A 13454-nucleotide genomic window follows, 5' to 3' on the forward strand; every position below is an offset into this window, starting at 1 on the left:
TTTGTTTCCATATACCATGATATAATCATTCAGTCCTGAACTGGATGTGTTCATTCTAGTTTCTTCTGATTCCTGGGGACCCCCTCCTTGGCTGCCAGCTGCTGGCGTACAACATCTGAAACTCCCAAGCAATTGTGTGGGGAGTTTGTCAACTCGGCTTACCAGTTGGATTGCCTTGAGAGATGAGGTCTCTGCTGTAAGATAGCTGAGTGGCCAACCTGGGGAATTTAGATCCTGCCTCAAAAAATATTTTTTATGATTACACTGGTCAACCCAATATAACCATAATATGTAATGGAGTTGGGACTAGCTCAGTGGTTGTTTCAGGAGGAACAGGTATACCACAAGATTCAACCAGGTCTACCCTGCAGCACAGTGAAGGCTTGGGAGCCAGCTAACCAGGAAGGTGAGCCCTAGAACAAAGGTGTTTCCAGGGGAGAGCTTCCTGGGAAGCCCCTTAAAACTCAGCCTCTCCCCACTGGCTGGTTGTGAGAATTACATCCAGAGAATCTGTAAAAGACCTCACCTATGGTCACCTACTGACCTTGCCCTTAGAGTAATGAAATAAAATTATACGGCACAAAAAAATTATACAGCATAATGTTTCTGAGCGCTCCTGGCGTTACACAGCTCCATCCAAGAGGAGCTGAGTATGCCCACTGGGTATCACAGGAGGCCTAGCTCAGAGAACTTGCCCCTACAGGACCTTGGGCATCTGGGTTCTGCACAGCACCCCTCCCTGCATGAACTATTGAGGTTTAGTGGACAGATTTCATTGACAAATGGGTGGGATAGGTGTGTCTTTTTATTTATTTATTTACTTATTTATTGAATTTTTGAGACAGGGTTTCTCCGTAGCTTTTAGTTCCTGTCCTGGAACTAGCTCTTGTAGACCAGGCTGGCCTCGAACTCACAGAGATCCGCCTGCCTCTGCCTCCCGAGTGCGCCACTACCATCCAGCTCAGGTGTGTCTTAAGTACAGCGGACAACTGCAGGTTGTTCTGTTTGTGAGACAAGATCTCACTTTGCAGCCCCAACTGCTCTAGACCTTGCTATATAGACCTGCTTGTGTCTGTTTTTTGAGTGCTGGAGTTCTGGGATTAAAGGTATCAACACATCTGATATCCCCCACCCTCTAAACTGTCTCAGTAGCCCCCACACTGGCCTCAAACATGCTATGCAGTCAAGTCTGGCCTCTTAACTCCAGATCCTCCCAAGTGTTAGCGTCACAGGTATGCACTGCCATACCTGCAAGGATCCTGAGACGATGGCACTGGAGCCTTGATAGCAGGTCCCCTCACAGCACTGCCTTGGTCTTCCCAGTCTTCCGCCTCCCATAGTCTGACCCACAAAGGCTCATCTGTCAACAGAGCCGCTGCTCTGGGGCTGTCCCACTCTGCCCAGGTCTCCTGGCTTCCCCCACCCACCTGTGGCCACCAAGGGGGATATAGATGACCCCATCCTACACTGGGATGCAGACAAGCTGTATCTCTGCCCTATGGCCCCCCTGAGAACCCAGATTAAAGCCAAATCTGTACTGACTCCAATGGCATGTCTGTGCGCTCCGCTTAAACTCTGCATTGTTTTAAGGTTAAAAACAACTATTACTAGCCGGGCTGTGGTGGCATACGCCTTTAATCCCAGCACTCGGGAGGCAGAGGCAGGCGGATCTCTGTGAGTTCGAGGCCAGCCTGGTCTACAAGAGCTAGTTCTGGGACAGGCTCCAAAGCTACAGAGAAACCCCTGTCTCGAAAAACTAAAAAAAAAAAAACAAAAAACAAAAAAACAACTATTACTGTTCATACAGGATAGTCAGGTGGTGGTGGCACATGCCCTTGGGAAGCAGAGGCAGTGGATTTCTGTGAGTTCAAACAAAACAAAACAAAAAAAGAAACAAAAAAGTCAAGGTATCTCAATTTTTGTTTTTCAAGACAGGATTTCTCTGTAGCCTTGATTGTCCTGGAACTCATTCTGTAGACCTCGCATCTGCCTCTGCCTCCAGAGTGCTGGTATTAAAGGCATGCACCACCAACACCTGGCTAAGTTTTTTCTTCTTAAGATAGGGCCTCAGCCGGGCGGTGGTGACGCACACCTTTAATCCCAGCACTCGGGAAGCAGAGGCAGTCAGATCTCTGAATTTGAGGCCAGCCTGGTCTACAAGAGTTAGTTTCAGGATAGGCTCCAAAGCTATAGAGAAAGGACTTAAAACTATCCTTGAACTGCAGAGGTGGAGATTCTAAGCATGCATCTTCAAACCTAGTTCTTTGTTTTGAGACAGGGTTTCTCTGTGTAGCAGCTCCGCTGTCCTGAACTCACTCTGTAGACTGGGCTGGCCTGTAAATCTTCCTCCTATGTGCTGGGATTAAAAGTAAGCGCCACCATGCCTCCATTTCCCTGGTGGTGTGGCCTAAAGTCCAAATGGGGCCTGGTCTAACGAAGGCCATAAGAAGCAAACTGAATCTCACCCACTCATAGGAAATGTCAATTCCTCCCAGCTCAGCTCTTTATCTTCCAAGGTGGGGACGACAATAGGGAAGGTGTGTGTGTGTGTCTAAATGATGGCCAAGCCCAGCAGAAACTAGCAGTGCCATCGTATTTCCTCTAAAGTTACCGCACTTCAGGTGTAAAGGCTCATGTAGCATGGGCTTTGGTAATGACTGATGACAGGCTTGGGTGAGAATGGGAATGGATGCTGATGAGCAATTGGCATCCTTGATCCAGCTTACAGTGCTGAGACCCTACCTGTCTCCGTTTCCTACTGGTGGGTTATGCCAGCCCTTCAAGCCTGGCAGACTGCAGGGAAGCGGTTGTGAGACTCAGTCCTGGTTCTGTGCTGTGCTCCAGGCCACACTACCTCTTCTGTGTCCCTCAGTTTTCTCCCTTGAAGCAGAGTCACAAAGCTGCTTACTGTGCAGCACCTAACTCATGCCTGGCAGTGAGTCTACCTGGACTTCATTTGGATTCTGTTAGAGCGCCATCCATCCATTCATTCATCTACTTATTGTTTATGTGGAGTCTCACCATGTAGCTCTGCTTGGGGCCGGAACTCATTATGTAGACCAAGCTGACCACAGAGATATGCCTACCTCTGCCTCCCAAGCACCGGGTTTAAAGGCTTGTGTTGCTACATCCAGTTGCTTTTTTTTTAATTTTTTTTTTTTAATTTTTTTTTTTTTTTTGTTTTTCGAGACAGGGTTTCTCTGTAGCTTTTGGTTCCTGTCCTGGAACTAGCTCTTGTAGTCCAGGCTGGCCTCGAACTCACAGAGATCCGCCTGCCTCTGCCTCCCGAGTGCTGGGATTAAAGGCGTGCGCCACCACCGCCCGGCAGCTTTTTTTTTTTTTAAATGTATACAGTGTTCTGCCTGCACTGCATGCCAGAAGAGGGCACCGAAATACATTATAGATGGTTGTGAGCCCTTATGTGGTTACTGGGAATTGAACTCAGGACCTCGGGAAGAGCGGTCAGTATTTTTTAATACTGTCCTTCATTGACCCAAATCTTCCCTCTTCGTTTTCACAGAGGAGAAAGCCAAGGTTCAGAAACAAACCATTTATTTGCCTGAGGCTTGCAGCAAGGAAACTGTTTGCACTGCACCCTGGGGGTGCTTCTCCAGCTGCTAGCTTGAACAGGCAGATTCTTCAGCCGTCTCTACCTACCACCTGCTCTTTTCCTCTTTTCTTTCTTTCTTTCTTTCTTTCTTTCTTTCTTTCTTTCTTTCTTTCTTTCTTTCTTTTTCTTTTTTCTTGAGACAGGGTTTCTCTATAGCTTTGGAGCCTGTCCTGGAACTAGCTCTTGTAGACCAGGCTGGCCTCGAACTCACAGACGTCCGCCCACCTTTGGCTCCCAAATGCTGGGATTAAAGGTGTGCACCACCACCACCTGGTTTTCATAGCTAGTTAGGAAATACAGACGTGGCATCAACAGGAAGATAATGTTTGTGGGTTACCCACCTATTCTGGGGGCAGTCCTTGTCTGCTCCACCAGCCCCAGGGGGCACATGCATACTCCGGATGCCTCTCCAGAATGGCTTCTTTCAGGGTGTAGGTGTGAACTGTGGCTGAACAACAGGTCTTGTCATGTGTAAATGGTACCAACTGGCAAGTCTTCCCCATACATGGCTCACATAACAGGGCTTCTCAGTGGGTTTGCTGAGGACACAGGCTCTTCAACAGTGAGTGAGAGGTATTCAGAGAAGGCAGGGAAGGGCACAATTGTGACCTCAGGCCTCAGCTAGCTTTGGGACTGCTGCCAGAGTCCAGGGTAGTCTTGGGAGGTGTACCATCTAAGGATGCCGCTAGAGACCTGACTTGGGAGTGCATGCCGCCCCTGGGCCTCCGAAGGGCCTTCTCTCCGGTGTGGATCCTCTGGTGATGGAAGAGGGCTGGGCGCTCACGGAAGGCGCGGCCACACTGCGCGCACACAAAGGGCTTCTCACCCGTGTGGATGCGCCGGTGGCTGAGCAGCACTGCGCCTTTGGCAAAGGCCTTGCCGCAGTCCCCGCAGCGGAAGGGCCTTTCGCCAGTGTGCAGCAGCTGATGCTGTGTGAGGTTGGAGCTATGGCTGAAGGCACGGCCACACTGTGGGCATGAGAAAGGCTTCTCTCCGGTGTGCACACGCTGGTGCTTGAAGAGTGAGGAGCCCTGGCTAAAGGCTGCGCCGCAGAGGGAACAAGCATAGGGCTTCTCCCCGGTGTGTGTGCGCTCATGCTGGATGAGATGCGAATTGCGGCAGAAGCGGCGGCCACACTGAGCACAGGCATAGGGCCGCCCTCCCATGTGGATCTTGCGGTGCTGGCTGAGGTTGGAGCCATGGCTGAAGGCCTTGCCACACTCACTGCAATGGAAGGACTTCTCGTCCGTGTGGATGCGCTGATGGCGCACCAATGAGGAGCTGTGTCGGAAGGCCTTGCTACATACCATGCATGCATAGGGCGTTTCCCCGCTATGGATGCGCTGGTGCTGAGTCAGATGTGATGTCTGGCTGAAGGCCTTGCCGCACTGGGTGCACTCATAAGGCCGCTCTCCCGTGTGGGTGCGCAGGTGCTTGAGGAGGTCTGAACTCTTCACGAACACTTTGTTGCATGCCCTGCATTCAAAAGGTTTGTCCCCAGAGAGAAGTCCTGGGCCAGCCTGGAAGGCCTCCCCCAGCTTGTCCCATAGTGGGGGCTCTGGAACACTGGAGTCTCTCTGAGATTCGATCCAAGCCCCACTCATTCCTCGTTCCTCCTCAGCCCCATGGAGATCTGGGATACTTGGGAAGACTCTCCCTGGGGTTAGCTGCAACTCTGGCTTTTGCTGCACAGCTCCTCGTGGCTGCTTCTCTGGGGTCAGGAGGTCAGACAAGGCCTTCACTCTGGATGAACCCTCTTCAGGAATTCCCACTGGGGAAGTCAATCGCAGGCTAACAGTTGCCTCATTGCTGCTGGAACCTAGCAGTAGCTGCTCCCAATAGATCACAGATACCCCTGTGGGTTTTCTCTGCAGAGAGGGGGAGGCACTCTGGTGTCCCTCCAGGATTTTTGCATCAGTGCAGGCACCAGCAGGGGGAAGGACACTAGTGGGATTTCCATCAGGACTGTCACAAGTGGCCCCTAGAAGTGCCGCATTTCCAGACGCGTGTCTATCCCTTGCATTGTGATTGGATCCTGAAGACAGAGGAAAGATAGTTACCTGGGTCATCTGGCCAGGAAGTGACCAGGGCAGAGTGCCTGGGCAGTCAGGGGGACCCTATGAAGTAAGTGTAAAAGGGCAGAGAGAAAAGCAGACGTGTAGGCTGGTCCTAGCAGAAGTTGGTAGGGAAGAGCTGACAGCTCTTGGTCTTCCTGACAGCAATGGCGCTCCATGTTTGTCAGGAGTCCACAGTTTTGAATCCGAACTCCCTCAGTCAATAGCCTTTAAGATACTGGCCCACTTTGACCATGCTCTCATATACTATAAATGCAGATGAAAAGCCTTTGCAGGTCTCCTGGCTGCTGGATTCAGTTCCAGCTCCTAGTACACGCAGAGGACTGCGGATTCCTACTCTTTCTGTGAGTTTATCCTCAGACTGTGGAACTCTGTTGTAGGCAACACGGGTCCATCAGAGTTCAAACCTATTCTTGCTTCTGAAGGACAAATAATTGACCACTCGGCCAAAGGTGTGGCTACCGGATGTCTTACTACTCAAAGACCAGACAACAGGATGTTTGACTTAGGACATGGTTACTAGGTGTTTTGAGATTTAAAGAGGTAATTACGCTTGTTTTTTCTTTGTATCATTGGGAGGGAAGTCTTTTGCCCTCCCCTTTTGTTTGGGATATAGAAGGGCTATGAATAATAAACTTGAGCCTCACTGGAAGCACTCCTAACTCTATCTTCTGTCTTTTGCTTATTTCTTCCCTCAATCCTCACTCCCCTTTTCAGGAATATGCAAACAGGTTGGGCTGGACCTGACACGTGGTCAAGACTTTGCACTGGTTGGGTGGGGGGGAATGGCACTTTCTCCCAAGCACACGCTCCTAGCTGCTTTCTCCTTGTTGCTCATCTCTTGAGGATATGCACTACTTATCAATACTGTTTGCTGACCGCTTTTCCCTGGCACTATCCCCCCACACCACACAGCAGTGTCCTGGCCAATGCTGTGTCCCATGTCATGAACATCCCAAGCAGAAGTGTTCAAACAACCGCTGGGCAGAAGGAATGGCCCTACAGATGTGACAGTCAGTGTGGAAAGTCAACCCACACAGCACAGGTGAGGGAGAGCCTCAGAAGGAGTCATTTCCTGCATGGATGCAGCGCCTGTGCCCTTTAAGTTTCTCCTTTAAGGGCAGGAAAGGCCACAGGGTGAGAAAAGGATTCAGCAAGAGAAGGGAGCTAGGTTGGAGACAGGAAAGGAAGGTGTCTGTGATACCAGGAAGGGGAGAAAGGAGAATCCCATGTTGGCCCCGAGTTCACCTTTGATGGAGCCCAACTCACCAAGGCTGTGTCTCCTGTGGGTGCTCCTGTGAGTGCCTAGGCCTGTATTTCTCCTATTGGGAACCCAGGGTTCCTCGCCACGCTGGAGCTGGATGATCACACGAGGCCGAGAGACAGAGAGTCCTATGAAGGGAGAAGGAGCATGTGAGGCCAGCCCCAGCTCAGAACAGTCCAGCCCCAACGAAGAGCAGGATGAAGGAGGGCATGGATATCAACCATGTAATCTGTGTACCCAAAAGGCCACCACACAGGAGGGTCACAGGGCCAGCTCAAGAGTTCCCATAAGGAACCACTGGGTCAGCAGCTCCAAATGAAGGGGTTAGAACTCAGGCAGAGAGGAGAATGTAGCCAGCGAGTACCTCAGGGATACAGGAGATGGCTGTGTTTATCAGACTGCACGTATTCAGGGCCCCAGCTTTCCTCACATGGCCCATAGATAGCAGACCCTACTCATAGACAGCTAAGGAGCAGAGGGGACAGTTGCAATGGCCCCCAAACCTAGTACCCTCAGCTGGCTGCCATACCTGGTCCCAGTTTTGCTTCCAATGGAGGATTCAGGACTTTACCTATGGAGTCTACAAGTGCGAAGTTTTCCAGCATTACATGGCGGTACAGGGCCCTCTGGGCTGCATCCAGGTACATCCACTCCTCCTGGGAGAAGTACACAGCCACATCCTCAAAGGCCATCAGGCCCTACAACAGCAAAAATAAGATCATGTCTATGCTATGGCTGTGTGAGGCAGGAACCAGCTCCTTGTCCTAATGGCTGTCTCTCCTTGATGCTTCTCAGACACTTATATTCCTTCCCTGTAGTACTATACTAGCTCAAGAGGCAGAGACAGGCATAGCTCTGTGAGTTCAAGGCCAACCTGGTCTACAGAGTGATTTTCACACAATAGCTGAGTGATGGTGGTGACAAACACCTTTAATCCCAGCACTTGGGAGGCAGAGGCAGGTGGATCTCTGAGTTTGAAGCTAGCCTGGTCTACAGAGCTGGTCTTTTCCACATCTACGGTAGTTCTATCCTCCCAGGTGCTTAAACTGACCATTGGGAGATTTCTTTACTCAAAACTGGTTCACATTCAAACCTGGCAAATCAGCTTGTCTAAACATAATTCAGCCACTTTAACCACTACTATTACTAATCTGGTCCAGGGCCCACCATCATTCCCATGTACTTTGGGGGATAATAGCCTTTGTTCTACATAGTGGTGCCTCCCCCGTGTCTGTTATACCCTCAGAAAAAGATAGAATGCTTTTAAAATCCCAACCAAGGGGCTGGGTGTAATGATGCATGCCTTTAATCCCAACATTCAGGAGGTAGAGGCAAGTGGATCTCTGTGAGTTAGAGGCTGTCCTCGTCTACAAAAGCTAGTTTCAGGAAGGCTTCAAAGCGACAGAGAAACCCAGTCTTGAAAAACCAAAAAGAAAAAAAAAAGTGTTTGCTGTTTTCCCAGAGGACATGAATTCAGCTCCCAGCATCCACATTCTTCACAAGTGCCTGTTCCATGCTCCAGAAGAACTGACACTCACGTGCATACCCACACACAAGTGCACATAATTAGAAATAAAAAATCTTTTTAAAAATTCTAACTGGGAAACTGTCCAGTCTATGTTTAAAGCACTCCATGTCTTCCAATGCCTTTGGGACAAAGTCCCAACTCCTCTGCCTGGTATTTCAACACATGACCTCCCTTCCCTGTTCATTCTACATCTAAATTGCTAAGTTCCAGGCTGGGAATGTAGCTCAGTTTGTAGCATTTGCATGATATGCACAAAGCCTTGAGTTCCATCCCCAGGAACATATAAACGGTGCAGGCCTGCAAATCCAGAACTTGGGAAGTGGAGGCAGGAGGACCAGAAGTTCAAGACCATTCTTGGCAACATATCTAACTTGAGGTCAGCCTCAAAAGAGACACTGACTTCAAATTATAAACGTCTCCCTTTTGCTTTTGACGTGTAGGTTCTTCTTTTTAACTTTCTTCCAGTCCTTAAACCTCTTGGCTATAATAAGCGAGGCTTCCACACCGGTCAGCCTCACCGACCTGGGCTACAATGTTGGAAAAAAAACTGCTTCCCTCCCCACAGCACAGCAAGAGGGTAAGCCAGGACGCCTGGTGGGTCCATGCGAGGATCCCTAAACTCACCAGCGCTGCATCTGTTGGTGGCCAGGTCGCCGCCGTCGGAATCTGTAATGGGGGCGGGGCACGGCGGGCAGAAGACCTGGGCATAGCCCGTCCCCGCCCACGGCCTCGCGCAGCCCGCCGGGGCCTCAGTTTCCCGGTTTAGACAAGGACGTTATACGCCCAGAGGACTACTGAAGGGTTGCAGCTAAAATGGAGAATACGTGGCTCTGGGAACGGCCCTAAAAGGTCTCAACCGTCACCTACAAATCAATGGGGGAAACTGAGGCTCGGAGGAGGGGCCGCCGGCTTGCAGAGCCGACGTGTGCTGAGCCACGGCCCGAAGCGGGCAGCTACGAGTACCTTCCTCACTTGCCCTAGTCTTGGGTTCCAAGAACCTCTTGGAGAGGGTAGAGTCCGCCCGGTTCCTCCCGCACCAATAGGGATCACCCCTGTGGCCCGAAGCCGGTCTGCAAACAGACAACCGAGACCGCCGGAAGCCCCGCCTCCCAGGCTCGCGTTGGCCAGTGCACACTACCGCTGCTCGGGTAAACGTAGTTCCTGCAGGCTTTCCTGAATGACAGGCGGTGCCTTCCCGGTAACCATGGCCACGGCCAAGCCTCTTTTCCCCTGGCGGAGTACTGGAAAGAAATTGACGACCATCGTCAGATTTCGATGGGACCTGAGCACCAAAAGGGTCTGTCCCCTGGGTGGGTTCCCGCGCCCGGTAGACGTCCCTGGACAAAAAAAAAAAAAAAAAACAAAAAAAACCCCTAGAAACTTAGCGGTTTCGGGAGGCAGGCGACACTAACTAGGCGCACAAAAGAAAAAAAAGGAAGGAAGGAAGGAAAAGAAAGAGAAAAAGAAAGAAAGAGAGAGAGAGAGAAAGAAAGAGAGCGGGAGAGAAAGCCCCCCCACCCCCGAGTTGGGAGACTCTCACTCGAGTCTCGGGATAACACGACCCCCCAAGAACTCACGAGATACCGTCCTTGCTGTAATCACAGGAGGTTTATTGACAGGAACCAGCGCACTGGGGCCAAGACTCATATCCCACGCAGGGGTAGAGTTCGACCCCGAGTAACTGGGAGAAGGGGTATTTAAGGGAAGAAACCACAACCCAAAGGGGGTAGAGAGGGCATCATTGGAAGATTCCAAAAATACCAGTGATAATCACAAGGGGGTAACTCGCCGTTTCTCAAGATTGTTCTCAAGATTATAATCTAACTTTATGGTCAGCCAGTTCCTGGAACAAAGTCACTGAACCGGCTAACCTAGATTTTTGGCTCTACTCTTCCTGCTAGGGGGTCTGGATTTATTCTGGTCTTTCAAAAGAAAGAAAGGAAGGAAAGAAAGAAAGAAAGGAAGGAAGGAAGGAAGGAAGGAAGGAAGGAAGGAAGGAAGGAAGGAAGGAGGGAAGAAAGGAGGGAGGGAGGAAGGATGGATGGATGCAGGAACTGCGCTCTGCAAGTCAGAGCAGCACCCAGCGTGGTAGCTCACACCTTTAATCTCAGCATTCTGGTGGCAGAGGCAGGAGGATCTCTGTGAGTTCAAGACCAGCTTGATCTACAAAGCAAGTTCTAGGACAGCCAGGGCTATTACACAGAGAGAAACCCTGTCCTGAAAGAACAAACAAACAAAGGAAAATGGAAGGGGTGTATGTGCGCGCACAAGCGTGTGCTGGAAAGATGACTCAGTGGTTACCTGCCCTTCTAGAGGACCAGAGTTTAATTCCCAGTACCCTCATAACTGCTCACAACTGCCTGTAACTCCAGTTCCTCACACAGACATACATGCAGGCAAATGTACACCAGTGCACTTGAAATAAAGATAAAAAAATTAAAGGGGGAAGGGCACAGCAGCTTTAGACCAGATCCAAATTCAAAGCCAAATCTGTGCCCGGCATGGTGGTGGCCCCCTCCAGCACTCAAAAGGCAAAAGCAGGAGGATCCTTGTTGAACTTGTGGCTCACAACCATCTATAGTGGGATCTGATGCCCTCTTCTGGCAAAAAGTTCTACATGCAGTTAGAGCACTTATAAATAAATAATTTTAAAAAAATGTCATAATGAACTGGGGTGGTGGTGGTGGTGCACGCCTTTAATCCCAGCCCTCGGAAGGCAGAGGCAGGTGGCTCTCTGTGAGCTTGAGGCCAGCCTGGTCTACAGAGCAATTCCAGGTAAGCCTGACCTGTTATACAGGGAAACTCTGTTTCAGGAAACAAAACAAAACCAAAAACCAGTAATTAAAAATTATAATGAAATCCACGGGCTGGAGAGATGGCTCAGTGGTTAAGAGCACTGACTGCTCTTCCAATTGTCTATAATTCCAGTGTCAAGGGATCCGACCCCTGGCTTCCATGTGCACCTGTACAATGTAGTGCACATAAACTCATGCAAGCATATGTTAATACACATAAATAAATGTTATATGTTTAAAAAATAAACATACAACAGCTGAAGAACCAGCCTGCCTCCATTTTAGGCTTAAAAGTCACTTTATAGTGGTAAGGTTTGAGAAAGAACTTGGAGGAGGAATGGGCAGATGCACCAAAGACAGCAAGCCAATCATGAAAAATTGTGCGTTGGCACACATGTGTGCATGCTTGGAAGGCAGGTGGGTCACAGAATTCCTAGAACACCAAAGGACATGGTCCAATGTCTTTTCAAAAGAAAAGATATCTCCAGAGATTTCAGAGTTGGGAAACACACAAAATAAAAAGTCCATAAGGAAAAAAAAAGTCTTCTTACAGTAAAGAAAAACTAGGTTCATTCCAGCTATTAGGAAGGTTGAGACAAGAGGATTACAAATTTAGTCTGGGCTGTGTCCTGAGTTCAAGGTCAGGCTAGGCAACTATTTGAAAGCTTGCTCAAAATAAGAAGTTTAGAGGGTCGGGGGTGTAGCTCAGTGGTAAATGAGACAGAAGGAAGGAAAGAAGGAAGGAAGAGAAAGAGCCGAGAGGTGATCTCTACAAGCTACCACAGGTCTCTAGGACCTGCCTGAAAGGTATAACGCTCTGTTTCTTTTCTGCCTTTTGTCTTTGAGATACTGTCCTTGTATGCTTTCTCTGATACTTTGGTCTTCCTTATTTTCTTTCTTTCTTTCTTTCTTTCTTTCTTTATTTATTTATTTTTCTTTCTTTCTTTGAGACAGGGTTTCTCTGTGTAGCTTTGAAGTCTGTCCTGGAACTCACTCTGTAGACCAGTCTGGCCTCGAACTCACAGAGATCTGCCTGCTTCTGCCTCCCCAGCTAGGATTAAAGGAGTGTGCCATCACTGCCCGATGGTCTTCCTTATTTCCTGATGCTCTCCTCCCTGCTATGTCACCTCTCAAAAGGAAGGCTGTAGTGCTGGGAAAATGGGTCAGTGGTAAGGAAGAGTACTTGCTGTGTAAGCAGGCAGACCTGAGCTCAAATACCCAGCACCAGACGGGCGGTGGTGCACACGCCTTTAATCCCATCTCTGGAGGCAGAGATGGCAGATCTCTGTGAGTTTAGAGGCCAGCCTGTTACACAGAGCAAATTCCAGGATAGTCAGGGACGCACTCAGAGAAACCGAGAAAAAACCCAAAACAAACCAACTCCCCACAAAAAAACCAAAAGCCCCCAAACAAAAGCAAAACCTTTTCTCTTTTTAAAAAAATATTCTTATTCTGTGATTATCTTTTTGTTGCAGTATTGACTCTCTCTCTCTCTCTCTCTCTCTCTCTCTCTCTCTTTTGGTTTTTTGAGACAGGGTTTCTCTGTAGCTTTGGTGCCTGTCCCGGAATTAGCTCTTGTAGACCAGGCTGGCCTCGAACTCCCAGAAATCCGCCTGCCTCTGCCTCCCGAGTGCTGGGATTAAAGGCGTGCGCCACCACCACCCAGCAGTATTGAGTCTCTTGATGAAGATATATACACACACATATCACACATATTTCTATATGTTAATGTTGAGTAAAGACTTCAGAGCTGACCAAGAATTTTTCAAGTTAATTATTATTTTAAGATTTATTACTTATCTGTAGGCAATGTATAAAGGGGGAAAAGATTTATCACTTATACAGTGTTCTACCTGCATATATGCTTGCCTGCCAGAAGAGGGCACCAGATCTTATAGATGGTTGTCAGCCACACCATGTGGTTGCTGGGAATTGAACTCAGGACCTCTGGAAGAGCAACCTCTAAACCATCTCTCCAGTCCAACAAAACTTTTTCAATTTTTTTTCTTCAGAAAAGAAGCTGGGTGGTGCACACCTTTAATCTCAGCATCTGGGAGGCAGAGGCAGGTGGATCTCTGTGAGTTTGAGGTTAGCCTGGTCTACAAAGCAAGTTCCAGGAAGCTAGGGCTGGTACATAGAAAAACTTGTCTCGAAAAACAAACAAATCCTTGGTGCCCTTGCT

General features: G+C 49.2%; 1 protein-coding gene across 2 annotated transcripts; it reads right to left on the reverse strand.

Annotated features, from left to right (window-relative positions):
• Positions 1 to 3359: 3359 nt before the first annotated feature.
• LOC142860475 (uncharacterized) lies at positions 3360 to 9576 on the reverse strand. 2 transcript variants are annotated; one of them, XM_075991791.1, is made up of 4 exons: positions 9102 to 9238; positions 7479 to 7647; positions 6955 to 7077; positions 3360 to 5645 (listed from the first exon to the last, which is right to left on the reverse strand). In XM_075991791.1, exons 1-4 carry the CDS (start codon positions 9183 to 9185, stop codon positions 4228 to 4230), a joined length of 1794 nt encoding a protein of 597 aa, XP_075847906.1. In that variant the 5' UTR covers positions 9186 to 9238; the 3' UTR covers positions 3360 to 4227. The 2 variants fall into 2 exon arrangements, with proteins under 2 accessions (XP_075847906.1, XP_075847896.1); XM_075991781.1 differs by having other exon boundaries at positions 3361 to 5645; positions 7521 to 7647; positions 9102 to 9576.
• Positions 9577 to 13454: the final 3878 nt, after the last annotated feature.

This window comes from Microtus pennsylvanicus, chromosome 1 (genome assembly GCF_037038515.1).
Source record: "Microtus pennsylvanicus isolate mMicPen1 chromosome 1, mMicPen1.hap1, whole genome shotgun sequence".
Classification (NCBI taxonomy): Eukaryota; Metazoa; Chordata; class Mammalia; order Rodentia; family Cricetidae; genus Microtus; species Microtus pennsylvanicus.